Source organism: Mustela putorius, unplaced genomic scaffold (assembly GCF_011764305.1).
Source record: "Mustela putorius furo isolate JIRA1106 unplaced genomic scaffold, ASM1176430v1.1 tig00003972_pilon_pilon_pilon, whole genome shotgun sequence".
Classification (NCBI taxonomy): domain Eukaryota; kingdom Metazoa; phylum Chordata; class Mammalia; order Carnivora; family Mustelidae; genus Mustela; species Mustela putorius.
This window is the reverse complement of record NW_025422115.1, coordinates 26,125,206-26,151,831: the sequence shown is the minus strand read 5'-3', so window position 1 is coordinate 26,151,831 and position 26,626 is coordinate 26,125,206. Positions and strand designations below refer to the sequence as shown.

Genomic DNA, 26,626 nt, shown 5'->3' with positions numbered 1-26,626 from the left:
CGCCGCCGCCGCCGAATCCCCAACAAGGAGCGGACCCCACGGCCGCCGCCGCCGCCGCCCGCCTGACGCCGTCGCCGCCGCCCGCCCGCCGGCGCCCGCGCAGGCCCGGCCGCGGCCCAGGTAAGCGCCCGCGGCCCCCCCCGTGGCGAGGCCTCTCGCTCCGCCGCGCGCCGCCGTCCAGTCAGGGGTCCCTGCGGAGCGTCAGGACGTTACGGCGGGGGGAGGGGAGCGGGGGAGGGGCGGCGGCGCGCGGCGGGCGTCACGGGCGTCACGGGCGTCACGGGCCCGCGTCAGGCGGCGTCGGCGGCGGCGCCCGCCTCCATCTTGCCGGAAGGCGGCGGCGGGCGCGCGGCTGGGGGCGGTGGGGCGGCCGTCGGGCCGGGCGCGGACCGTGTGGACGCCCCGCTCTCCGCCCGCCCGCGGGAGCCCCGTCCACGCGGCCCGCTCCGGGGCCTGCGGATGCCCCGCGTCGGCGGGACTGCGTCGGCGCGGCCCCGGCCGCCCGGTGGCTCGGCGGACGTCCCCGCGGAAGCAGAGGCCGCGCCGGGCGTCCTTCCGCTCGGCCGCTCCGCCCTCGGCTCTCGGGGGCGCCGCGGGGGCCCTTGGACGGCGGGTGCCGGGCGGGGCGGCGCGTCCCCGGGCCGTGCCCCGAGCCCTGCCCCGAGCCCTGCCCGAGCGGAGAGCGTTAGCGTCGGCCCCGCGCGCGGCCGGTGCCCCGAGCGCGCCGTCCCCGGCCCGCGCCGTCGGCCACGGCCATGCGCTCCCGGGCCCTCCTGCGCGCCTGCGGCGGTTTCCAGGGCGCGGCCGCCCACGGGAGCGCGGAGCTCGCCTGGGGACGCCGCGGCCGGCTCCTCGGGGCGGCGGGCTGCGTGGGGGCGGCGCCTGCACTCGAGGCCGGCGAGCGAGCGGCCGCGGCGTCCGTGCCCCCGGGCGCGCACCCCGGGCAGACTCGGTGCTTGGCCCGCGGCTCTGAGTGCGGGGGCCCCCGGAGGGCGAGGGACTCGGGGACGCGAACCCCCGCGGGAGGTGTTGGCGTGCGACGGAGCCTGGAAACCGCCTTCCGACCCGCGGCCCGGCGGCGCTGCCCGGCTCAGGCCCGGCCGAGAACGGAGGCCGCTGCCCGGCGCCGTCTGAGCCCGAGGCGCCGCCCGCGTGCCCGGGAGGGCGGCTGCAGCGCAGACGGTTCCCGGGACGCAGGGAGGACGCTGGGGTCGCCTCGCGCGGCGGGAGAAGCTGGGAATCCGGTGAACTTGGACAAAGTTGGCAACTGGTTAAAAAGTTCTGAAATCCTGAGAGGATCCAAGAAATGGTGCCCGTGGGCCACTGCGAGCGGCGACAGCGGAGTTCTTAGCCGCGTTTCTATCCAAGGAGACCTGCGCGACCTTGCAGGGGGCTTGGAAAGCCAGGTCTGAATCCAGCGCGCTGCCCACACCAGCATCACTGCCCTGTTCTCCACATCCGTGCTCAAGAAGGATGCTTGACAAATACCAATGCTTACATTGACATTTCCTACATTGAGATTACATTGATTCCCACTGGTCAGAATCGCAAGCTCTGGGTGGGGCCAGGGCTTCTGTGTCCCTCGGCCCCAGGCCGGGGGCCACGGGGATCGCCCTGGCCCGCTGGGGAGTGCGGTTCTGGCGGCAGGGGGACCACGAGTGCTTGCTGTGGGGCATGTTCTGTACGTCCTCGTGCCGGGGACCTCACTGTGTTCTGTGCGGCAGCTTCCGGTGTGTTGGGAAGCCTAGCACAGTTGGCATTGTAGAGGCGGGAACTCAGATTTGTGCTCTGCAAAGCTGCGAAACATGGGGGGACTACAGCCGCTGGTGGGGGGGCTCCCTGCTTGGGCCGGGTCTGGTTGCAGTGTGACGCGCGCTGTTGCGTGGGGCTCACCCCCTGAAAGTACAGGTCCCCGCCTGGTGAGGCACCAAACCCGGAGAAGTCAGCACAAAGCTCAGTGTTACGTCAAGCACAATTTTACTTATTTAAAAGGGTTTATTTTTTAACTGCTTTCCATACTCTCTGTGGGGCTCAAACTCAAAATCCTAAGATGGAGAGTTGTGTCCTCCACCGGTGGAGCTGGCCGGGTGCCCCTTAAGTGCCATTTTGAAGCAGACTTTTATGCGTGTTGGTTTAAAGGGCTTGGTTTCAAAGCTTAGACCTAGAACACAAAAGCTGTATTTTAGAAACAGGCAGGAAATCTGTGTGTGTCCGTGAATTCGTTGTTGCAGCTTTTCTGGTTAAAGGCGGCTGAAGACAGCTGTCAGATCGCAGGAGGTCCTGCCCCAGGACCGTGTGGCCCAGGACGAGGTCTCCCGCCTTCAGCATCTCCCTGCCACGACGGTGCACATCTGACCGAGGACGAGCCTACACATGTCACAGCAACCATACGTCTGTGGGGTTTTGACAAATGTATGGTGTCAAATAGCCACTGTTGCAGCAGCCTCCAGTGTCCTGCCACCGTCCTAAAGCCCCCTGTGCCCGCCTCTTCACGCCGTTCCGCTCTGGCGACCACTCCTCTTCTCCCCGGGCCCACAGTCGGCCTCGCAGATGGCTGGCGCTCACTTAGCAAGCTGTGGTTAAGGTTCCCACGTGTCTTTTTCAGTCTTTAGAGCCCTCTTATTTTTGTCCCTGAGTGGTACTCCATCGTGTGGAGACTTGGAAGGACTCGGTCCTGCCCAGTGGGCTCAGAACAGCAGTTGGGGTGGGGCAGGGAGGAGGCCGCAGGGTCACCCCCCACCCCCCACCCTCCCCACCCCCCCCACCCCCGCACCAGCCCGGCTCCGGCGGATGAGGCTGGTCTGTCCGCCTTGGAAACTCGACCAGACGGGCTAGGTCTGCTGCTTGCAGGCGGTTGTGTAAAGACATAAGAGGAAACCGGTTTCGTGTGCATTTACACAGATACTCCCCAAAGTGGCTGCTCTTGGTTCGTCCCTGATGTCACAGGTCTCCTGCAGTCTTCTCCTTTCTGTCAGAATAATACCCCTTTGGAGCAGGTCTCCCTGTGACCAGTCCTTTGACTTTTCCTTCACCTGAAAATGTCTTTGTTCTGACTTTATTCCTGTAGGTCTGTTCAGTCCTGTAGAATGCTGGGCAGGCAGCTCTTCCCCTCAGCACGTCCCCGCTGTCCCTGCCCTCTGGCCCGCCGCTGTCTGGCCATGGCTCTGGGTCCTGTGGAGGTGGTTCCCCAGCCCGTGGTTAGTTCCATTCGGCTGGCTGCTTTCAAAATGCTTTTCCTTTTGTCTTTGGTTTTCAGCGGGTTGGTCATGATCTGGGCGTGGGGTTTTTCAGGGTTGTTCTGTCTGAGGTTTGCTGCATTTATGGGGTCTGTAAGTTTTAACTTTTCAGTAAATTTGGGAAGTGGTCAGCTATGATTTCTTAAAAAAAAACTTTTCAGCTTCACACTTCTTTGCTCCCGGGACTCAAGTGATGCAATGTCCAATTTTTACATTCTTCTACATTCCCTAAGCTCTGTTCATTTTGGTTTTGCCCCATTTTCTGTGTTCGGCATGGATAATTTGTGCTGACCTGCGCTCATTTCCTCCTCCCGTCTCCATTCGGATAGGGAGCCCATCCAGAGAGTTTTTTATTTGTTACAGCTTTTTCTTTTTCTTTATTTAAGATTGTATTTATTTATTTGACAGAGACAGAGATCACATGTAGGCAGAGAGAGAGGAAGGGAAGCAGGCTCCCTCCCGAGCAGAGAGCCCGATGCAGGGCTCGACTCCAGGACCCTGAGATCACGACCTGAGCCGAAGGCAGAGGCTTAACCCACTGAGCTGCCCAGGCGCGCCAGGCGCGCTGTAACTTTTTCTGTTTAATTCTCAGATCTCCGTTTGGCTATAAGTCTTGTCTCTGTGTTGAGACATTTTATCTCTCCACTTGTTTCAAGAGTGTCTGGCTTCCTCCCTGAAGCCTGGTACACCAGCTGCTTTAAGGTCTCTGACGATTCATTTCAGAGTGAGCTTTTCTTGATAATTTTTTCTCTTGAGAACTAGCCAGACTTTCCTGCTTTTTATGTCTAAAGATTTTGGATTGTCTTCTGGATGCTTTGAGTATCGTGTTGTGAGGCTCTGGGTCTTGTTTAAATCTCAGAATGTAGACATCTCTTTTTTTTTTAAAGATTTTATTTATTCATTTGACAGAGAGAGATTACAAGTAGGCAGAGAGGCAGACAGAGAGAGAGGAGGAAGCAGGCTCCCTGCTGAGCAGAGAGCCCGATGCGGGGCTCGATCCCAGGACCCTGAGATCATGACCCGAGCCGAAGGCAGCGGCCTAACCCACTGAGCCACCCAGGTGCCCCAGAATGTAGACATTTCTGTTGGAGCGGGAAGGCAGCCTGGTTAGGTTCAGCCTGAAGCTTTGGGCCCCTCCTGTGGGCACGGCCCTGACATCAGCTCCATCTCTAGAGCCGCCACGGTGCTCTTTGAATCTGTCCTGTAGGGTTAGTTCTCCAAACCTTTGGTTTGCCATTTAGGGTCAGACCCCTACACAGATGGTTGTGGGGTGACCCAGGCACCCCTTCCATACCTCCTTCCTCTGCACAGTCTCCCACATACTCTCTGGGCCCAGGGTCCCCGTCCTCTGTCTAGAAACCTGTGGTGTAGGTGTGTCCTCTGTGCCGTGACACCCCCGCACTGGGTCTCCCTTGGGCGAGTGTTAGCACGGAAAGCAGTGGGACCCCCAGTCTCACTATATGCCTCTAGTCTCTTAGTTTTGGGGACAGCTGGGCCACTACCATCACAGGGTTTTAGCAGGGACCAGGGTTTGCTAGAAGGCAGAGACAGTAAAAAAAAAAAAAAAAAAAAAAAAGAATAATAAAAGGAGGGCATTTCTCCCTCTTTTGTCACATGTGGATTTCCCTTCTATTTCTGCAAACCAGAGCCTGGACTTGTCTCCAGATGCTTACTGTGCACAGTTCTGGAACGCAGGCTTCCTGAAAGCGAGACCAGGGGACCTACCTGCAGAGGAGTCCGTGTGGATCCTGGTCTCCTGTCCTGTCCCCTGCTGTGTGACCACTGAGTTTTCAGGCTCCCGTGCAGCAGCCCCATGTGTTCTGTTCAGGGGTTTTAGCTCTTACAAAGGCAAAGATGGGGGGAACTGTGATTATTTCAAGTTCACCAGAACCAGCGCTGGAATACTCCTTCTCTTGTCATTGTTTTCAAAAAGCAGCGGGCTTGGACTGAAGGCTGGGTCTTCCAGGCACAGGTGCTCAGAGCTCTGTTGTGCACAGCCTGAGACCACCTGAGACCCTGTGCCCTGCCTTGTGATTTCCTGTAGGGCTTGGGACCCTGGCGGAGTGACAGTCCTGGTTCCAGTGTCGTCTTCAGCTGAGTCATGGCAACCCCGGATGTGAGTGTCCACATGGAGGAGGTGGTGGTGGTCACAACGCCGGACAGCGCAGTGGACGGGAGCAGCGTGGAGGAGGTGAAGACTGTGCTGGTGACGACCAACCTGGCTCCCCACGGGTGAGACGGGGCCTCCGTCCTGGGAGGGCCGCTCGGGCTCTGGTGGAGGTCCTGGCATCGCGTAAGGACTGGGGGGGCATCAGGAGTTTCTTTTCCTTGAGTGGTCCTTTTTTTCTTTTCTTTTTTTTTTTTTAAGATTATTTGTTTGAGAAAAAAAATGCATGAGCGGGGGAGGGGCAGAGGGAGAAGCAGATGGTCCATGGAGCAGGGAGCCCGATGCGGGGCTCCATCCGGGGACTCCAGGATCATGACCTGAGATGGAGGCAGAGGCTTAACTGACTGAGCGCCCCCCCCGGCGCCCATTTTCCCTGAATGTTCTAAACTGGACTCGAGTGTCCGTGTCTGGAGAGAGTGCGAAGGAGCAATAGAAACGTGACATCGGCCAGGGAGCAGAGAGGAGGCGCGCTGTGTGTCTGCTCCCCGTCAGCACGGGCCCGCGGTCTTCCTTTCTGCAGACACGTGGTGATTTCTCTTTCGGTGAGATGGACAGTAGGAGCGGTCGAGGACTGTTCTTTCAGAGTGAAGCTGGGAGCTGTTTCTCCCTCGTCTCTCGTAATAAATGTGCACGTAGACCGTCAGTCGGCAAGGCTGCCTGGGGGGCTGCCAGGTGAGGGCTGGACTCCTGACTTCAGCTCAGGCCATGGTCTCCGGGTGGGGAGGTCAAGCCCCACGTCGGGCTCGCACTGGGTGTGGAGATTCTCCCCCTCCCCACCCCCGCTCTCAAAAAATTTAAAAAATTTTAAAAAACAAAAAATAAAAAGAATATTGGGTGGCAAAAAGGTCCACATGGGACCTGAAGGAACTGTCACCGCGTAGGGGCAGAATGGCTGACATAAAGGAGCAGGTCACCCTGGGCAGGGCGCTGGGGTCCCCTCGTGCTTCCTGTCTACGGGGATTTAGGCGGGGGGCAGTCTTTGCTGTGTGTGGCACGTTCACGCTGACCTCTGCACATCCCTGCAGCGGGATGAGCTTTGGCCTTTTCCTGTCTGATAGAACTTCTGAGCCGGAGGCACTGGACCAGCCCCGAGCTCAGCTCCGGTCTGCACTGCTGGCCTAGGGGTCGCTTGGGTTTTCATTCCTCCGCACGGGTCTTTTGCGGCTGCTGCGCGCCTCCGCGGGCCTGGAGACGCTTCCTGCTTCGCTTCCTCTGCAGCCCTGCTGTCCTGCTCGTGCCGCGCCCGCAGGACCCGCAGGACGGAGGAGGGCGCGGCTCCTGCCGAGTCCCTGGGTTCCCAGGGGCCGACACCAGCGCCTCCCATCCCCGCCAGCGGGCAGCGCCCGAGCCCCCCTCCGGGTTTGGGACACACTGTGACTAACTCCTGGCTCAAGAGCTGGCACTCCGATGGCGCTCTGGCCGCTGTGAGGAGCCCCCCAACAGCCATTCTGGCCGGTCTGCTCTGGTCCTGATCACACTGGCCTCGCGGTACCCCCCACCCCACGCAGGGCTGAGAGGGACTCTTGGGTGTGTCCAGCCCCACACGGGCGTCCTCTGAGTGGCACCTGTGCTGTGGCCGCAGTCAGTGGGCTGACAGGATTCAGAGCGGCCAGTGTAAGCGTGTCCTTGGGCTGTGGGACCCCGACAGTGTGTGTCTCCATCAGCTCCGCTGCCGCACCAGAGTACCCCAGACGGGCCGGCTAGACGAATTTGGGGGAACACAGTTGAGCCCAGTTCACGCTTCCACCCTCTCCTGGAGGGCGACTGTCTGCTGTCCGTGTTCAGGGGGCTGGGCTGGGGGCGGGAGGAGTCCCACTGTCCAGGACGCTTGGATTCTTTCCGTGCCCCTCCTCCCCTCTCAGGACAGGGCCTGCCCCATACTTGGGGGTGGGGGAGGCGGCCCCTTTCTCCTGCCAGGAGAGGCTGGCACAGTGTCAGGGATGGGCTTTCCCGAGGCCGTGTTCTCCCCTGCTTGTCCCTCACCCTTGCTTCCAGAGGCCGCCGACGCCCAAGCCTCTGGGTGTGGAGTGTCTCTTCTCGCCTGTATTTGCCATGTGACCCGGAAGTTTACAACAGGCTCTTAAAAATTGAAAGTGACAATTTATAATTGTTATTATTATTTTAAAACATTTTGTTTTTTGAGAGCGAGACAGTGAGAGAGAGGGTGAACCAGGGGAAGCTCAGCGGGAGAAGCAGACTCCCCGCGGAGCAGGGAGCCTGGTGCGGGACTCGATCCCAGGACTCCAGGATCATGACCTGAGCTGAAGGCAGTTGCTTAGCCAACTGAGCCACCCAGGTGCCCGGAAGTAATGATTTATTATTACAAAATACGTGGCAGAAACTGAGAAAATACTGATGAGCACAAATTAAAGCAGTTTGTGTTCCTGCCACCAGAGAGGGCGGCCGCCGGCACTCTGGAGCCCTCGCAGGCGCATGCGCACAAGTCTGTCTTCTCTAAGCCTTTTTGTCGTTCAGTGCCGTGCACACAGAGAGCGCGGTGTTTCCTGCCCCCCAGAACCACCGCCCGCTCCCTTGCAGTCCCGCAGAGGAGATGGATCCCACTGTAAGGGCTGCTTTTTGTTCTGGTTTGGTTTCCTGGTACTCCGTGATCTCCACTTTTCCACACGGACATGTTTTCAACTCTTCTCCTACTCTGCGTTCATCGTGGGTTCCTTGAGGTGGGCCCCTCTCTTGCTTTGGGAGGCTGGCTGCCGTGGACGGTGCCCTACGATTCTCGGGAGCCCTTTGGCTAGGCCTGGCCCGGAAACCTGCAGTTTGAACAGAGGACCCTCTAGCCGGTCCTTGACTTGGTCTTTATCCTGAGGCCCTTTCTTACTTTGAAATCTTGTGCCAGGTGGGAAGCTGGAGATGTGAAGCCGCTGAACCCCTGTGTTCCGCAAGATGATCGTCTCCCCTTCACACACCATTGTCCGCACTCCAGGAAGCTGTCACTTTCTGCTCTCCTGAGATTCTCCTCAGGGCTTTTCCTCTTTGTGACTGTGGCTCACGCGTCCCTAGTTTTTCCTCCGCCGTGTGGTGCACTGTTCTTTTTCCAGGAGTGCTGCGGCCACGCCGGTCTTCGGCCTACCCCCGCTTACCGTCTCTTTCTGCTTAGCTGCTTTCTCCCAGGGTTCTGTGACAGCAGCCTACTTGTGGGACGGCGTCTTCGTTGGGTTTGCCGCACGGCGGCCCCAGGCTCAGGGGGCTACTACGCTGTGAGTTTGGTGCTTTATGGGGCCAGGCTGGCCGGCCAGGCCCATGGTTCTAGCATAGGCCTGTGCTGCTGGGTGCAGCCGGGTGACCTGGTGTGTTCTCACCAGCTGGAGTGGCTGAAGCTCTTTGCTTAGGGCTGTTTCCTGGCTGGCTTGATGGTGGACGGTTCCAGCAGCCCGCATGGGAGCCGCATCCCGTAGCCGGGAGCCAGGGCAGCAAAGCGCGGCTGCCGGCTGGCCGCGCGGCGGCTGCTAACAGGGGAAGGAGCGGCTCCCTGTGCGGTCTCCCTGGAAGGAGCCCCACGCCTTCAGCGGAGGCAGCTTTCTCTCAAAGAGCCTCAAGTTACTTCTCTCCTTGTTCTGTGAGAAGTTTTAGCTACTACTCTACTAGTTGGAAGCTGAGAGTCGCTCTTGCGGTTTGTTTAAAAAAAGGGTGTGGTAACAAAAAAGCCAGTTCCCTGCTTTGTGGGTACTGATTTCTTTCTTTCTTTCTTTTTTTAAAATTTATTTATTTGACAGACAGAGGTCACAAGCAGACAGAGAGGCAGGCAGAGAGAGAGAGAAAGCAGGCTCCCCGCTGAGCAGAGAGCCCGATGCGGGACTCGATCCCAGGACCCTGGGATCATGACCTGAGCCGAAGGCAGCGGCTTAACCCACTGAGCCCCCCAGGTGCCCCTGGGTGCTGATTTCTGTTCTGGCTGGGAGTTTGGGGGAGAGCTTGGGAGGTTCCTCATTTGAGAAAGTCCGCTGAGCCTGCCTCCCATCGTGGCTTTGCTACGGCCAAGGCTGGGCAGAAGAAAGCGTTTTGTAGGTAGCCAACAGCTCCTCCCAGCGTTTGCTTTAAATAAAGTGGACATTTTCAAATGCAATTTGAACAAATGCCAATTGATTTCTGCTAAAAGCAGCGAGGCATTTGTTCCCACGCTGGGTGTGCGCTGGGCCGGCACACAGGCACACGCCTCTCCCGTGTCTGCCTTCCTGGATGACCCTTTGGCCGCAGTGGGGTCGTGGCTGGGTTTCCCCAGGGTGGTCCCCAGGGACGGCTGGCTGCATATGTGCACACAGCCCTTGGTGGGGCCGTGGCTGTGGCTGTCTTGGGTTGGCGCCTCCCTGTGTCCCACTCCTGACGCACGGTCCCTAGGGTCGGCCTGGTTCTCCTGGGTCGGGCGCGCTCTCTGTTTCGGCATCGCCCTTTCCGCTTTCCCAGGTCTGGCTGCGAACGACGCTTGCCCTTCGCGCCTGCGCGTCTCTCTGGAGCGCGGACGCTCTCCCCCGGTTCTTCTTCACGGAGGCGTCACTCCCAGTGGGGCCCAAAGAGCAGACTCCCAAGTTTGCGTTTCTGGTCAGCTCTCACTTCGGACCCGGCTGGAGGTGGACTAAGGCCTCGGAGACTGGGAGAGTGGGCCTTGCCTGGCACCGTCCGTGGTGCGGGGGCCCAGGAGCGGCCGTCAGCAAGCAGGGGAGCGGGCCCCAGTGGAGGTGTGTCGCTCTCGGGCCGCACCGAGCTCCGTGTCCGCTCCGGCTCTCCAGGGAGCAGGTGGCGCCAGATGTGCAGGAGAGAAGCAGTGCGCGGGGGAGAGGGTCTGACCCTGTTGGAGAAAGGAGAGATTGGAGGATTTGGGTGCGAAGAGCCTCAGGCCTGCTCTGAGAGGCCCGGCCAGGCCCTGGGTGCGGGCCGGGACCGCGAGAGGGGCCGTGCCGGGGATGGTTTGCTGGCTGAGTGGACGGCTGCCTGTGAGCCGTTCCTGACGGTGCTTTGTGTGTGACCAAACCTCTTCTCACAGAGACGTGCCTGCGTGGCCCTCGGTGGCCAGGAGGGGGTACACCTGTGGCATCCCATCCAGGCCTCAGACCTGCTCCCCCCACGGGGCTTTACAGGTGTGGGGATACGTCATCTGTTGGGTTAGTTTCTCCAAGTGTGTGTCCAGGTCAGAGTGGTGCACGCCGTCTGGCATTTCTGCCCCCCGCCTGCCAGGCCCGAGATGGCTCCAACTCGAGTGTGCTGGGGGTGGGTCCTGTCTCTGCCTTGGGTCTTGGTCTGTTTTCCTCAGGGCAGTCCTGTTGCTCTCCGGGCTCCTTGGGGAACATTCGAGATGAGCTGTCTTCCTTGTGCTGTATACCTTTCCCCCAGTTTTCTTTCTTAAAGTAATTGTTCATGGGGTTCCCCCCCATAGGGGTAGTTCTTATTTTTATTTTATTATTTTCTTCGTTTTTGTCTGGGTACGGTACACTTTATGGATGTACATGACGAGGTCGGGCTCCCCAAGCCCCTCCCCTTCCTCCGGGAGTCTGGGTTAGGAACCGTTTGGAGGTTGGGAGAGTCTCCGTGCCCAGGAGGCTGAGTGGGGCAAGGACCCCCCGGAGCTGAGGGCCTCTCTCTTCCTCTTGCTGGCGCTGGTGGTCCAGGGGCTTCTACTCCTTGGAGGCCATGTGGACCATCACGTCCACTACTCGGTAGCTGCGGTCAGACCGACCGTCAGACCAGGAGCAGTGGTCACTGAGAGCAGTGCCGGCCCTGGCATTGGCGGTGGCATTGGCGGTGGGAGAGCAGACGGCCCTGTCTGCGTCCTGAGTCGCAGGAGACAAGCTGGTCCTCCGTGGAGCCCAGGGTGCCCTCGAGGGGACTCTCCCGTGCCTGCCTCACCACCTTCTTGACGTCATTGTGTTTGGCAGCTTTCTGCGGGCGGCTGGTCCGATCCATGGCGGACACGTTGGCGGTGGGGACACGGGAGGCCATGCCAGTGAGCTTCCCATTCAGCCAGCTCAGGGATGACCTTGGCTACAGCCTTGCTGGTGCCGGAAAAAGCAGGGATGACGTTCTGGGCGGCTGCTCGGCCGTCACGCCGCAGCTTCCCAGAGGGGCAGTGACGGCACACACTGTGGCCACGAGTCCCTCCGTGGTGCTCAAGTGGTGTCGTGTGTGACCTTGAGTAGAGGGGCACGTGTTTGGTGGTGCAGGAGACTTTGCTGGCGGTCTTGAGGGAGCCGTTGTATTTCTCACGGTTCGTGCCCGTCCCAAACACGGGGGCTTCAGCAGGGTGTGGGGTCAGAGGTGATGACTTTCTTGGCCCCGCCGTCAGGCAAGCCCTAGCTTTCTCCGTGGTGGGGGACATGCCCGTGGACTCCATAACAGACTCAGCACTGGCATCACCCCATCTGGTGTTGGCGGGATCTCGCTCCTAGAAGAAGGAGGCAGACTTTCCACGGACGACAGGTTTCCCATTCGGCCCTTCCTGTGCCGCGGAATCTGCTGGGAGTGGAGTCCCACGAGAGCACAGAGACCATGTGGTCAAGGTCCACGGAAGGTCACTCGTGGCGACAATATTCACTTTGCCGGAGCCACAATCAGTGCTGGTGACCAGGCATCCGGCACCACCACATGCGTTGACTCCAACCTTCACGGTCGTGTCTCGGGGACAGGACAGGCTCTGCCTCAGAAGATGCGGCCGTCTCTCAAGCGGGGAGGACCGGCGAGCCTTGTTTTTATTGTTGTTGTTTTTTTTTTTTTTAAAGGGAAATTTATCATCTCTTTTATTTCTGGGTTTTGTGTTATTTTTTGAGAGAGAGTGCCGCCCACATGCACAGGCCAGTGGGGGAGAGGGGTCTTCGAGTGGGCTCCCTGGTGAGCCTGGACCCGACACCGGGCTCGATCGCATGACCCCGAGATCACGACCTGCGCCAAAACCAAGAGTAGAGCATTCAATTGACTGAGCTGCCCGGGGCCCTAGGTTTTGTTTTATTTAAGAAAACCTTTCACCACTTTGAAACCATTAAATTTTTTTTCTTTTTCCTTCCTTTTAACATTTTTCTGGTTTAGTTTTTACGTTTACATTTGACTTATATACGTAATTTATTTTGATGGGAGGTTAGGCCATGGGTGATTTTTTTCCGCTTTCTATCATTTTATATTTTCTGGTAGTTTTATCAGAAACATGAGGTCATTATAATAGAAATAAGAAATTTTATATATTTTTTTAAATGTTTAAAGTTTTAGAGCACACGCAAGCGAGTGAGCAGGATGGAGAGAGGGACAGAGGGCAGGAGAGAACCCATGCGGGCTGCGCGCTCTGTGCAGGGCCGGACGCGGGGCTCGCGCTCCCCGTCCTGAGATCATGACCTGAGCTGAAACCGAGTCAGAGGCTTCACTGACTGAGCCACCCAGGTGCCCCAGAATTAAAAATGAATTTATTAAAGAAAGAAGGAGGGGGTGCTGGGGGGGCTCAGTCGGTGAAATGTCTGCCTTCGGCTCAGGTCATGATCTGCAGGTCCTGGGACTGAGCCCCACATCGGGCTCCCTGCTCAGTGGGGAGCCTGCTTCTCCCTCTGCCCCTCCGCCATGCTTTCTCTCTCTCTCTCTCCCTCTCAAATAATAAGTCCTATCTTAAAGAAAGGAAAGAGGAGATTTAAAGTTCCCATGTAGGTGTCACTGTTTGCACAAACGTGTCCTGCTGGCCGCAGGTGTCAGGGGCCATGGGCCCTGGAGCCACTCCGGGAAACGCCTGCTGGGAGCAGCAGTGCAGTGACTGTCGCCTCAAGGTCCCTGACCTGCACAGCCACTGCTGGGACCGTGGGCTGCCTCGGGAGGGGGGCGCGCCGGCACTCGGGTGCGCCCGGCCTGCTGTGTGAGCTGACGCCTCCTTCCCTCCCTCCCTCCCTCCCAGGGCTGAGCTGGCGGAGGACAGCATGGAGACCGAGAACGCTGCGGCGGCCGCGGCGGCCGCGTTCACGGCCTCCTCGCAGCTCAAGGAGGCCGTGTTAGGTAGGGAGCCCGCCTGCCCACTCCGTACCCCTGCAGGATGGTCTTCTAGGCCAGGAGAGGCCGCCTATGGGCTCGAGCCCCAGGGTCCTCCCGGGGGGGCCTGGCTAGAGTCTGCAGACGCAGCTCAGCCTCTTCCCGTGGTGGGGCCGCAGCTCCGTTGGTGGTTAGACCATCAGGGAGGGCCTGTGGCTAACGGCCTCTGGACCCCTCACGAGAGTAAGAGCAAACTTCTCTAGAATCCTTTCAAGTAAAGCGTGGTTCTTCCGTTGAACCCCTGTTTAATGTGGATTACGGTAGTTCCACTCTCCTAAAATTGATCTTTGGGGCTTTACCTGAGCCTCTAACCTGGGACTGATGAGCAGTGCCCCCGCCCTGTCTTAGTCCTTCTTGGGTCTCGGTTTCCGGTTTCTGGTTGGTGGCTGTTTGCGCTTTTGCAGAAAGTATCTTGGGAAGGTTGTAACTGGTTCTGTTTTTACCCTCCTGTCCGCACGCCGTGTGAGAAGTGAAGGTGGCCGAGGAGGAGGAGCGTCTGGAGGCTGAAATCGTGTACCCCATCACCTGCGGGGGCAGCAGGGCCAACCTGATCTGGAGGAAGTTCGTGTGCCCGGGTATCAACGTCAAGTGTGTTCAGGTGAGGCTCCAGCTCGGGCACAGCCCGCGCATGTGTGCCCGCTGCGGGGCAGGGGGGCCCTCATGGCCCGGCAACCTGGAGGCCCGCGGGGGGGGGGTGCGGACGCGGGGGTCGCATGTGCTTGGGAGAAGAGAGGAGGAGGGGGTGGGCCTTCCGGGACGGACGGGGTTGTTGCTGAGGCCCAGGGGAAGGGAAGGCTCAGGAGGTTCCAGTTCCTTGTTTCTGGAGTGCGGCCGGGGGAGGGGCTGGGGGAGTAGCCCTGATCATGCCGGGGCAGCCACCGTGGTGGATTGAAGGAGGGGTGTGCTTTGGAAAGACTCATTGAGTAGCCATGAGTCAGGTGGACGGGAGAGGTGCTCCCTTTTCTGCCAAGGTAGATTAAGTACCCAGACTCACTCTGTGCTGAAAGTAGCCAAAAATGCTGCTGAAAATACTTTCCTAAAGCATTTTCTGGAAGCCTCCGCAAGCCGGCAGAAATGGTTGAAACAGACAAGCTGAGGGTCCGAGTAAAGGTGGGCTGTGGGGGAGACCAGGCGCCACCTGTAGCCTGCGGGGCCTTTGCCTGCCCCCGGCTTGCTCAGCCTTGCAGGGCCGGAGGCCAGAAGGTGCAGCCCAGGGCTTCCTGAGTGTGCTTGAGGGCAGGGGTTACCCCCTGGAATGCTTTTACTTGTAGAGGTCTGCCCCTCACCGTCAGGGCAGACCACTAAGAATGGGGTCCCAGCCCCACTCTGTCCCCCGGACACGGAGCCTGCTGCTGCCCATCTGGGCATCGAGGGATGGGGGACCCTTTGGAGGACGACCCGTGTGGGAGCTGCACGGTCGGTTCTGGTTGTAGGCGGCTCCTGGCTGGCAGTTCCCCCAGGAATCTGACCAGAGCACACGTCCTTTTTGGAGGAACTCCTCTTCATCACAGATTTTGAGTGACGTCGGCACACAGTTTCAAGGGAAAAGCAGCTCATTGTAAAGGAAGCGCTGAACATGGAGGGGACAGCCCAGAGACCACAGACAGCACAGGACTCACGGTGCTTCGGGCCTCAGGATTTTGAGAGGGAATATAAAATCGTTATGTTTAGTTTATCTCAAGAAATAAGAGAGGGCTGACATGAGAAAGGCATAAACATATTTAGGAAAACTCGGAATGAAAAATAGAATTAAAATAGAACCCTTAAGGGATAGGTTTTATAACAGATCCGACCCAGTCGAGGAGGTAGTTCGTGAACTGGAAGGCAGACGTAAAGGTATCCAGAACACAACCCGCAGGAATGAAGAGGGGAGAGGCTCGGGAAGGGCTGATCCGTCAGTCGAGCTCTGGAAGGAGAGAAGGATCCGAGGATGTTCGTAACGGGTAGAAGATCACCGTGCACGGTTCAGGACGCCCCGCAAATCCCAGACCGAGTGAGGAGAGGGACCGGCCTCATGTCAAACAGCCGTGGGAGGCAGCTCGAAGGGCTGGCTCCGTCCAGGGCAGTTTGACACTGCGGCCATCGCCCTGAGTGTGGGTTACGACTCAAGTGAAGTCAGAGGCCACGGGGCTGTGTGTACTGCCGTGTGGTCCGTGGCGTTCGCATCAAGAAGTAACGCTCCATGTTGGAATGCCAGCTAGCAGACGTGCAGGGGTGAGGGGGCCTGGACTCCAGGACTGGCTGCTGAGAGCTGCTTGGGAGCGGGCTCTGTGCCTGTCCCGCGTGGCGCTCATGGAGAGGGGAAGCACTCTGGAGGGGGAGCCAGGCAGGTGGCCCCTAACCAGGTGATGACATGAGCGTCAGGACAGGCCTCCGTCGTGGGTCTCCTGATCAAATGGGCGGGAAATCCGTGGCATTCCTGCCAGAAAGGCATAGCCTGACTCTTGTCCCGAGGAGACGCGAGAGACCGTCAATAAGACATTCACTTGCGTGCTTCAGAAGTGTCAGGGTCAGGGAGACGAGGGTGGACTGTTCAGGGAGCAGGTGGGCTGCGCTGTCTGGGCTGGGTCCTGCCTTGGAGTCCGGTTGCCACGGAGGCTGTTACTGGGCCATTGAGCGACAGCACACGTCAGGGCCGATTCCTGCTCTCGAGAGTGGTGCTTGTGTGGCAGAGCCTTGCCCTCAGGAAACGGACCGCAGGGGCGGAGGACAGGGCCTGAGTCCTCCCGTGCGGAGCAGTCGGCAGGGAAGCAGGGGGAAGGGGCCCCGGGCGAACAGCTCCTGGGACGGGCGCAGGCTGATTCTTTGTGCTTGTCTTCCACTCATTCTGCAAGTTCAAAATAATCGCAAATTAAGGGTGAGAAACAGAAGCAGGTTTACCGCAGATGGTGTCCTAACAGAACCGCACAGCGAGAGGCCGAGAAGGCCTTGCGGGGCTAAGAGCAGACAAGTCCTCAGGAACAGGGGTCCCGCCGGTGGCGGGGTTCCTGAAAATGCCGTAGGAGCCGGAGGGCGAAGGAGTGGGGTCCTGGGCTGAGAGAGAGGCCTGCGCGCAGTAAAGCCCTCTTTCCAATCTAGGGAGCATGCGGACATTTCAGACAAAACTGCATTGGCCACGAGCAAGTCCTCCCTGAAGGGCATTTGGGAAGAAGTGTGTTTCAGGCAGAAGGAAAGTGATCCCAGATGGGAGTTTTTTGTTGTTTTTTTAAAGATCTTATTTATTTATTTGATGGAGCGAGAGAGATCACAAGTAGGCAGAGAGGACAGGCAGAGAGAGAGAGGGAAGCAGGCTCCCCGCCGAGCAGAGAACCCGATGTGGGGCTCGATCCCAGGACCCTGAGATCATGACCTGAGCCAAAGGCAGAGGCTTAACCCAGTGAGCCACCCAGTTGCCCCCGGATGGGAGTTTTTAGGTCTAGGAGGTGTGCAGGTGTCCAGGAAGTGGAAACGTGGGGGTGGGCCCACAGCTTTGACAACACGTCTTAGGAAGACTCCTAGCCAGGTAAAACCTGTGGCCCCGGCTGTGGGGTCACGTAGCCCCGGACTCCCGACAGCCCAGGTAGGCACAGCACCCAGCCTGAGAAGGGAGTGGGGCGTGCCAACTACTAAGAAAACTCGAACTCGAGTGGTGGCCGGCCCAGACAGCGGCAGGAAGGGAGGGGAGGCAGCGCGTGTAGACAGGACAGTGGAGTGAAGCGGGGCGCGCAGGAGGGATGGATCCGTGCGTGTAGCTGGGGTGGAGGGACCGCGGCCCCGACGGCGTTACAGGGGGTGGGGGAGAGGGGATGTCATGCCTTGGAGAGGGGCAGAGACAGTGTCCTGTCTGGTGGAGTGGGGGCGGGGGGGTGTGGCAGCGGGCAGATAGCTGCTCTGACTCGGCGGCCTGGGCTCACAGCCCCTTTCCCTGGCCAGCTAGACGAGGGGTCGAGAGGCTTCCCGGACTCCGTGAGAGCCTGTGTGGGTGCTCGGGGCGTCAGGGAAAGGACACCCATCAGCCGCTCGCACGGGCAGTGACTGGGTCTGCTGGAGATCTGAGGACCTGGCGCTCTGGGCTCCCTGGCAAGCTGTGCTGGAGGACCCCAGCTGGACCTGAGCCCAGCCGGCGGGGGCCCGGGGGAGGCACCTCTCTCTCCTGCCTGCTTGTTTCCTAAGGAAATACAGTTTCATTTTGATTCTTCAGTTCCAGTAATTACTTGTTTAACACAACTGGAGAGGATATTTTAGCTCCTCGGGCCATCTGAGCTCCAACACTGGGGGAAACCGGCCCCAAGCCCTGACACTGAGACAGATAAGTGTGCATTGGTGCCCGAGATGTGTGCTGTGAGGGGTGTCGGCAGGGTGGGGTGAAGGGCTTGAGTCACCGCTCAGCCCGCACGCTGTCTTGTGTTGTTGTGACGTCATGTGTGTATGACGAGCAGAGTAAGTCACGCGGCAGTGGGTTTGTTGAGTCGTATCTGGAGGGAGCGAGAGCCTGCCTTTCACAGCCGTGTGGTCGCCTCCGCTCCCCCTGGCTCGGGGCACCATCTCTGTCTCTGGGCTCCCTCCCTGGGTGTGGGGGCAGTGCAGGCCACAGACTGCCGGCAGCTGGAAGCCAGCCCTGGGGCACAGCGGCTTATGTTACGTGAATTACTCTCTTCCTCCTTGACGATGCTGCTGGTCGGACCGGTCCGCAGCCGTCGGCTGCCCCACACCCCTCTCACTGGCTGGGCTCTGGCCAGCGGTCAGGCAAGAGAGGGGAGTCCTGGGGGGTCACAGCGGCCGTCCCGCTCTGATTCCCTCCACAGTATGACGAGCACGTGATCAGCCCGAAGGAGTTTGTGCACCTGGCTGGCAAGTCCACCCTGAAGGACTGGAAGAGGGCCATCCGCATGAACGGGATCATGCTTAGGTGGGTGTTGGCGCGCGGCCGGCGCCCGCGGGGATCATGCTTAGGTGGGGGCCGCACCGGGCATCCTTCCGTTTGCTTTTGAGTTTCTAAGATGAGGCCCATCCTAGACCAAAGTGCTGACAGTGCTCGGGACGGCTCCCACTCACAGCCCTGCTGGCTGTGGCCTTGTCAGATGGGCTGGCCTTGGAGGCCCTCGCTCGGCCTCCCTGTGCATCCCTGTGTTGGAGAGAGTGCTCCCGCGCCTCCCGCTGCAGCCGCCGAACCCCGGAGTGCATGGGCACGAGGTCTTGAACCTGCAGTACGTGTCCGTCTGGCCACCTGTCCCTTTCTGGCATGGCCTGTGCGCCTGGTGACGGTCCCGTCCAGACCACGCCTGTGTCCAGTGGCTGCACCTCCATCTCCTGGGCCTGCTCTCAGGCGGGTGGGTTTGCAGAGGGTCTAGTCCGGTCCCTGACGCTCTTGGCCATGTTGCCAGCGGGTGCTGGGCCGGCGCCCCGTCTCTGGCGGTCGGTGGCGGTCTGCTCTTGGTGCAGTGGCCCCTTGCTCCGCACAGACCTCCTTTTCCCTTTGAGAGTCATTGGGAATTTGTAGGAAGGTCTGGGCTGGCTCCCAGCTCCTTCACAGACATCAGATCCCGGAAGAGAGTTGATCGGGGTTTGTGCCTCCGTCTCTCCGATGGCTGTGCCAGCGTCCCAAGGGGCCTCCACTCATTTGCGTGGGCCAGTTCTCAGGCCGGCGTGAAGGCCAGTGTCCGCTCTGCTGGTTTCCCTATGTGGGGGACCTGTCCCGATGGCCGTCTGCCCCTTTTCCCATCACCTGTGAAACAAGTGGTGATGCCCCTTCTGAGAAGACGGAGGACATCGATGCTGATCTTCATGTGGTGAGAGCTCACCCCGCTCCGATGAGGCAGGGGCCCCTCTCTCTGGCATCCAGGGCTCGCTCCACGGCCCTCACTGCGCGCCAGTGCAGAGGGCTGTGTCTGTGACGGGGTCTGGCGTGGCGGGACTGGGTCACTTTGCTGCTGAAGGGGGGGCTCTCCTTTGTCCTCCATGTGCTTATTCCCGGGAAAAGCAGCTCTGTGCTGTCCTTGGGTGTGGGTTTGCTGCCAGGGGAGCCTTTGTGGGCCTTGGTGACACTGTCCCTGTGAAGCACGGTGTGGGGTGGCACGGGCGGACGCCCCAGCCGGCCTGTTAAACCTGCGCTCCTGGAGCGTGCCTGCTGCTTGGCGTCCTGCGGTCGGCCCTGTGCTCCCTCGTGCAGGGCTCAGGGCTCCTCTCTCGGCCGCACCCATGAGGTGGGCCCCCCGCTTTCTGGAAGGGGTCTTGGTGGCCTAGCTGTGAGAAGGCCACAGGCCGTTTCCTTGGACGAGCACTGTGGGGGAGGGGCACCGTGGGTCTGCAGTGCGCCCCGAGGCTGGCGCACGCACGCTGTGCAGAGGCCCCGCAACGTGGAGGCCACGGGTGGAGGGGCTGAGTTGACATGTCCAGACATAAAGCCGGGCCCTCCAGAGGGGCCTTAGTGAAGGGCCTCCCTGGGAAGCCTGTCCCCAGCGGGCGGAGGATGTCCTGTGCCCTCCTGCGAGAGCAGAGAGTGGGGTGCAGAGCGAGAAGCCAGCACCGTCCTGCTTTTCCCCTGCGCACAGAGGGCCCGGCTGCTCCAGGACGGTTTTCTGTCTCCCTCGGCCTCACAGTCAGTGTGTGTGGCGGGGGCATCCTCAGCACTCCTGGTAGCCATGGGCCCGCTCCCCAGGGCCAGCCGGCGGCAGAATGTCCCGGAGGCGTGCGTGACCCTGACCAATGTCTCTGGGATGACTGCCTGCCAGGACCTTCGTCTCTCCTGGGCGCTGGCCACTGCGGTCCCGGTCCTCACAGACTTCCTGCTTGTGCTGCCAGCAGGAAGTCTGCTTCCTGGCCTTCACTGGCACAGAGCGCTGGCTGGGGTCGTCGGAGAGGCCCGTCTGCAGCCTCCGTGGCGCCCACCTCCCGCCCGGTGGTAGCCACTCTGCAGCCACTGCCTGTCCTGGGACCTGCCCCCAGGCCAGCCCCTCCCTTGTCAGCAGGACCTGAGGACACGAGAGTGGGGTGTTGGGAGGGAAGCAAGCACCCCGGGCACCAGCGGTGCCCACCGGTGCCTGGATGTGTTCTCCGTCTCGGGTCTTGTTTGCCACAGGAAGATCATGGACTCTGGGGAGCTGGACTTCTACCAGCATGACAAGGTCTGCTCCAACACCTGCCGCAGCACCAAGATCGATCTCTCGGGTGCCCGTGTGTCCCTGAGCAGCCCCACCTCTGCCGAGTACATTCCGCTCACTCCCGCCACCGCTGACGGTACGTGCGGCTCTGAGCCTCCGCCCCGGCCGGCTTGCCCGGGTCCCGCTCCGCCTGCGGCCACAGAGGCGCACGGCCCGGCCTCCGCCCCGGCGCGGCCGCCTCCTTCCTCGCTGAGGGAGCCTGGCCCGATGGCCGTCCGCATCCACCACGCGCTGGGGAGCCCGTAAATGCCGCGAGAGGAGCGTGATGTTGGGGTTGTTGAGCTGACAGTGGGGTCGTGGAGACGCAGTTCTTTCTCCTGTGTGTGTGTTTGAAGACGTCTGTGATTAAGTCTAAGAGCAGATGCGCCGCAGAAGCAAGTACATCCTTTGGTTGCGCCGGCGCCCGTGTTTGTGGGCCTTGCGGAAGTTGGTGCAGAGCTCGAGTGTGGACAGTGGGTCGGGAGGGTCACTCGCTGGCTGTCGAGGCTCACGGTGGCCGTATCTGGGTTGCAGTGAACGGGTCTCCCGCTACCATCACCATAGAGACCTGTGAGGATCCCAGTGACTGGACCACGGCCATCGGAGGTACAGGTTCTTCTGAGTGGGCTCCTTGGGGGTGGGGAGGCGGGGGATGTGCTAGGCGGGCCCGAGGGGCCTCCTGGACGAAATGCCAGTGCAGAGGGGGGAGCTGTGCCCGGGCCCCCATCTGGACCTGTGTGCGCTGGACCCTGGGCCCCCGGCAGCCCTCTGCCCCTGCCTGTGGCAAGAAGCCCGCCGCGCCTGCTCTGTGGGTTCTTCCTGCTCGCTGAGCCTCTCCGTCCCCCACAGACGACACCTTCTCCTTCTGGCGAGGGCTCAAGGACGCGGGTCTGCTGGACGAGGTCATACAGGAGTTCCACCAGGAGCTGATGGAGACCATGAAAGGCCTGCAGCAGCGGGTCCAGGACCCCCCCCTACAGCTCCGAGGTGAGGGGCTCAGCGTCTTTCTGGCATCGGTGGGCACCACCCACCGGGCTCCCTCCTGCTCTGGGCAGGGGCAGGGGTGCTGGGGTGCTCTGTCCCGCCCTGCTGCACCCCTGGGATGAAGCCGAGTCGTAGGCGCAGGACCCAGCTGTGCCGTGGCTGAGCAGCGGGTGGCAGGAGAGGGCCGCGCAGGGGCCACATGCCTCCCAGGCTCTGGCCGTGTGTCCAGGGGAGCTTCTCTGCCGGGGGAGCCCGTTCTCAGTGTGTCCTCACCCCTTTAAGATGCCGTCCTCCTCAACAACATCGTGCAGAACTTCGGCCTGCTGGACCTGGTGAAGAAGGTGCTGGCGAGTCACAAGTGCCAGATGGACCGCTCGCGGGAGCAGTACGCCCGTGACCTGGCAGGTGCGTTGGGGCGGGGCCTGCCCGTGGGCTGCGCACCCACACGGCCGTCCCTGCTCGCAGCCCGGTGGGACAGCTGCTCCGAGGGAGCCCTGGGGGCAGAGTCTGGACTCGGGGAGGGCCAGGGGAGCTCAGCACTGTCACACAGGGAAGCAGGGAAGCTGTGACATGGGGCCTGCGTGTGGCACCACCCCGGCCGCTGTGTGCAGGAGAAAAGTGGGAGAGAGGACCAGGAGCCAGCGTGGCTCCCACGATTCCCTTTTCTCTCCGGGCGCCCCTCGGCATCAGGACGCGCTGGGCCTGTGCAGCCGGCGCCTGCGTGTGTGGGTTCTCCGTCCCTTTTATCTCCGCGCGCCGGCACCGCACTTGCCCGCGGAGGTTAGGAGGAGTGGAAAGTAGGAATGGGGAAGGTCATTCCTCTCGCTTGGCGGCGTGGAGGCCACCTTTGAGATGGCATTTCTGCTTCCTCAGAGGGGTGGTCCCCACAGGCCCTCAGACAGTATCCCTGTGGGAGACAGGGTGGCACGGGGACAGAGCATCAGTGCACTGTCAGCACAGGCCCTGTCGGGGGTGTGTGGTCTGATGTCCCCTCCTCGGGTCCGCACTGGGACTTGGCGCCCCCCCGTCACCCTCATTCCCGCAGTGATGCTCTGCCCCCTGCCTCCGTCCCTGCGTCTGAGCCCTGGCCCCTGCGGTGAACTCTGCCTCCCTTGGTCCCCTCAGTGACCTTTGCCCCCATCCCTGCGGAGACCTCTGCCCCCCCCCCAGTCCCTGTGGTGACCTCTGCCCCCCGCTCCCCGCGCTGACCGCTGCCCGTGTCCCGCAGCCCTGGAGCAGCAGTGTGACGAACACCGTCGCCGGGCCAAGGAGCTCAAGCACAAGTCCCAGCACCTCAGCAACGTGCTCATGACGCTGACCCCCGTGTCCCTGCCGCCCCCCACGAAGCGGCCCCGGCTGGCTCGGGCCACATCCGGGCCGGCGGCCGTCGCCTCACAGGTGCTCAGTCAGTCTGCCCAGATCGCCCTCAGCCCCGGCGTGCCCGTGTCCCAGCTGACCGGCGTGCCGCTGGGCAAAGTGGTGTCTGCGCTGCCCTCCCCTGTGCTGGGCAAGGCACCCCCCCAGGCTGCTCCTGCCAGCTCCCCCGCCTCACCGCTGCTTGGGGGGTACACAGTGCTGGCCTCATCGGGCACCGCCTTCCCCGGCGCGGTGGAGATCCACCCGGACGCATCGAGCCTCACGGTCTTGAGCACGGCCGCCATGCAGGATGGCAGCACCGTGGTCAAGGTGGTGAGCCCCCTGCAGCTGCTCACCTTGCCGGGCCTGGGCCCCGCCCTGCAGAACGTGGCCCAGGTGTCACCCGGGGGCAGCACCATCGTGACCGTGCCCACGGGGGCCGTTGAGAGCGCCGTGGCCGCCTCGGGGCCCGAGGAGCATACGGCCACCATCGAGGTGGCTGCCATGGCAGAGGGCCCCGAGCACAAGTAGACACTGGTGGAAGGCGAGGCCCCTCGGGGGCACAGGGCCGGCCGCCTCTCCTCAGGCCGTGGCCGGGCAGGAGCGCGGCTCCGGCACCCCGCGGGTGACGTGGGGTTGAACCAAAGAGAGGAAACACCGAAACCGAAGAGGAGTAAAAGGGACCGCGGATGACAGACCTGTGCGGCCGGCCTCGCTCTCGGACCTCCGCCCCCTTCTTTCTTAGGAAATACATTTTTCCATCTGTTGCTTATTGACACTGTCTACACGTTGGGCCTGATCAGGAGCCAGGTAGAGAGACGAGGAGGCAGAGCCGGGGAGCGGGGCACAGACCCCGCGATGCAAGGGGCCTCTCGGGGGCCTGAGCCGGCTGGGGGAGGGTGTGTCACTAACACATGTCTTGGGAACTGTCCCCAAGTGTGGAAACCCACGGATCCTATGGATTTGGCTTCTTCCCACAGTTTTCTGTAGGTTTAGTTGGCCCGGCACCCTGTCCTCCTGTCTCCGAACAGGCCTCCGTGCTGGGCTGCGGTTCCTGGGCACCCGGGAGGGTTGGAGGGAATCCCCCTGGCACCCACCTGAGTAGGGGGCCATGGGGCCCCAGCAGCAGGGTTTGCCGTCTGCCCACCTCCCCTCCACCCGGCAGGGGCTTGAGGGGCTCACCCGGGGCTGTTGCACAAGCACTGGGGGTGTTTCTAAGTGAATTGTTTTGCAGGCTTCTAGGAAGAGGCAGATTTGTAGCCTTTTCAGCCCAAGCAATGCTGAGTGCCTGGCTCCCTGAATTCGCTCTGGGTTCCAGCGTGCTTTCCAGAAGCAGCTGTTGGGACGGCCCGTGGGGCTGTGTGTGCTGTTGGTTCCCGTTGCTCCAGCCGTGAGCGTGGGGTACCAGCAGGCCACCTGGGGAGTGTGACTGTGCGTGTGCCCCTGGGGCTTTGGCCCCAGGGGCTGGGGGTGTGGACAGAACCAGACAGGAACTGAGGATGATGGCCTGGGCCAAGGGTGCTCCTGCCCACCCCCCCCAGGGGGCTTGCGACTCCTGTGCTCAGCCTGTCGATGGGCCACCATGACAGCCTTAGTGCCTCCCCCCAATCCGGCCCCAGCCTGGAGGTGGAGATGCACCTGCTGGCTGACGCTGCTGCCTGGGGCCTTCATCTGCGCCTGCGCCAGGGCCAGTCGTGGTGGGGGTGAGGATGCTCACTGGTAGGGCCATGTGTGGGCCATCGGCAGGTGTGATTTTGTACGCAGGAGGGAGAGTAGGCAAGGGTCCCCTGAAGGCCTGGGGCCGCCGCCGGCAGGGCCCCAAGGCCCGTCTGAGCCCTTGAGAGGCAGGTCCCCCTTAGACCTGCCGGTTCCATTGCCTGCTGAACACCCTTCTCGGGTGGGGGCGGGGGCTCCGAGGACAAGCTGCCGCCCCACTGTGCTTTGAAGGGAACTGGGCTCTGTGTGTCCTTCTATCCCTCGGGTGCCCCAAACCTACCGGAGCGGGCCTCGCCCCTCAAGTCAAGCCACTGAGGTGGTCTTTTTCTGTTCGCTTTCCGTTGCCTACTTGTTTGCCGTTGTCACGGGTCAGCCGGTTTCAGCATGACGTTTACTTGCTGGCGTGTGTCCTCCACCTCACCGAGTCCCGATGCTGTTGGGCCTGCAACCCCCGGGGCCCCGCCTGGCCTGGCCTGTCCGTCTGCACCAGCTCAGACCCTAGGAGAAACCACGTGGTCTTGGCCGTTGTTGCGGCCCCTTTGAAGCCGCTGCCCTGCCCTCAGACCGCAGGGGTGTGGGGGGGAGGTGCGCCTCAGGGCCATAGACGCAGAAGCCACAGCTTCCCACGTCACAAGGGCAGCCCCTCCCTCCTTCCGCCCCGGCTGGGGGCAGACACCTGTGCCTGGAGGGGCCCTGAGCGGGGGAGGGTCCCTGGAGCTCTGTCCCTGCTGCTCCCCGCAGGGCGGGACCACAGGCGGCTTCTGGGGAGCAGGACTGGATTGGGTTTTTCTCGGTGCCAGGCGCCGGCTCAGGGGCAGCCTGGGGAGGGGAAGCATCCGGGTTCTACTTTGTATGTTGTTTTGCAAGTATCTGCTTGGTACTTTGATTTACAGTAAAAACATTTTTCATAACGTGTCTGAGTCGTGTGATGAAAGCCTGTGGAGGGGCCACGCTCCCGTGGGGCTGTGCCCTGCCGCCACCTGCTCTGAGTGGTCAGGGCCCCGAAGCCCATCCTCTGTCCCTCTGGCCAGAACTGTTTGCTCGTCAGCACCAGACAGACTTCCTCACACTCCCCCCGGCAGCGTTCCGGGAGTCAAGGGGTGTGATGACGCCCTAGACTGGAGGCCACGGCCAGCGGACTGGGTACCTTTCCTTGCCTACAAACGTGGTCCGGTTTATCTCATCCCCTGGCCGCACTCGGGCTGTCCACGAGCCGGCGTCCCGGGGCCCCACCTACGAGGGTCCCCCAGTGGGAACGCAGGGCCGCAGTGCGGAAGCGGAAGGGCCCCCCCCCCCGCCCTTTTCACATGGGGGAGGTTGGGCCGCCTGCCAGGACAAGGTCCGAGCCAGGCTGTGATTCGGGCTCCCTGCCTGGTTGGGAGCTGCAGGCAGGACAAGGAGAAGCGGAGGCGTCCCCCTCCCCTGGGGCGGCTGGGGAGGAGGCCTGGGGGAGAGGGAAGGCCTGGGGGGGCTTCGCAGACGTGGGGCACCTTCCGCAGTAGGGCTGAGGGGCCTGCTTGTGTCGTCCATCACCTTGGGCTCCACAGCCCTTTCTAGGAGTCCTTGCTAAAGAGGTTTTGAGGGCTCCCCACTCCTTCCAGGAGGAAACCAACCCCCCATACCAAGGGCTCATTCTCGGGGAGGTGTGTGGGGAGGGGTAGGGCCCTCCATGGAGACCCCTGTCCCCAGTCGCCATCTACTCCTGTGCCTCAGCTGTGGGGCAGTGGGTGCCTGCCCTGGGCAGGTCCGTTCCCTGAGCTTGGAGGCTCCTGCTGGCAGCTTTGTCGTGGGTCCCAGGAGCCACCGGCAAGAAGTGTCGGGAGGCAAAGCTGTCACAGTGATGTTAACGAGGGGCACAGCTCCCTCCAGGGGCAGAGGGGACATGAGGGGGTCCAGGCGGCATCACTGCTCAGCAGACGACCCGGAGAGACCATCGGTGGACAGCGGGCAGTAGGGTCCCTCTTGGTGGTGTGGATCCTGTGGATCTGGACAAGCACAGAAAGACGTTTGCTAGGTCATCGCAGCGTCTCGCTGTCGGCACCGCC

The 26,626-nt window shown here is 61.4% G+C and overlaps 1 protein-coding gene across 4 annotated transcripts; it reads left to right on the top strand.

Annotated features, from left to right (window-relative positions):
- Window positions 1–25,492, top strand: GMEB2 (glucocorticoid modulatory element binding protein 2). 4 transcript variants are annotated; one of them, XM_045070687.1, is made up of 10 exons: window positions 1–120; window positions 5,281–5,468; window positions 13,277–13,374; window positions 13,878–14,005; window positions 18,192–18,295; window positions 20,465–20,622; window positions 21,060–21,131; window positions 21,375–21,512; window positions 21,792–21,914; window positions 22,738–25,492. In XM_045070687.1, the coding sequence occupies exons 2-10, from the start codon at window positions 5,338–5,340 to the stop codon at window positions 23,394–23,396; spliced, it is 1,611 nt and encodes a 536-aa protein (XP_044926622.1). In that variant the 5' UTR covers window positions 1–120; window positions 5,281–5,337; the 3' UTR covers window positions 23,397–25,492. The 4 variants fall into 4 exon arrangements, with proteins under 4 accessions (XP_044926622.1, XP_004760095.1, XP_012915614.1 ...); XM_004760038.2 differs by lacking the exon at window positions 1–120 and adding an exon at window positions 1,276–1,406; XM_013060160.2 differs by lacking the exon at window positions 1–120 and adding an exon at window positions 3,068–3,197.
- The last annotated feature ends 1,134 nt before the right edge of the window (window positions 25,493–26,626 follow it).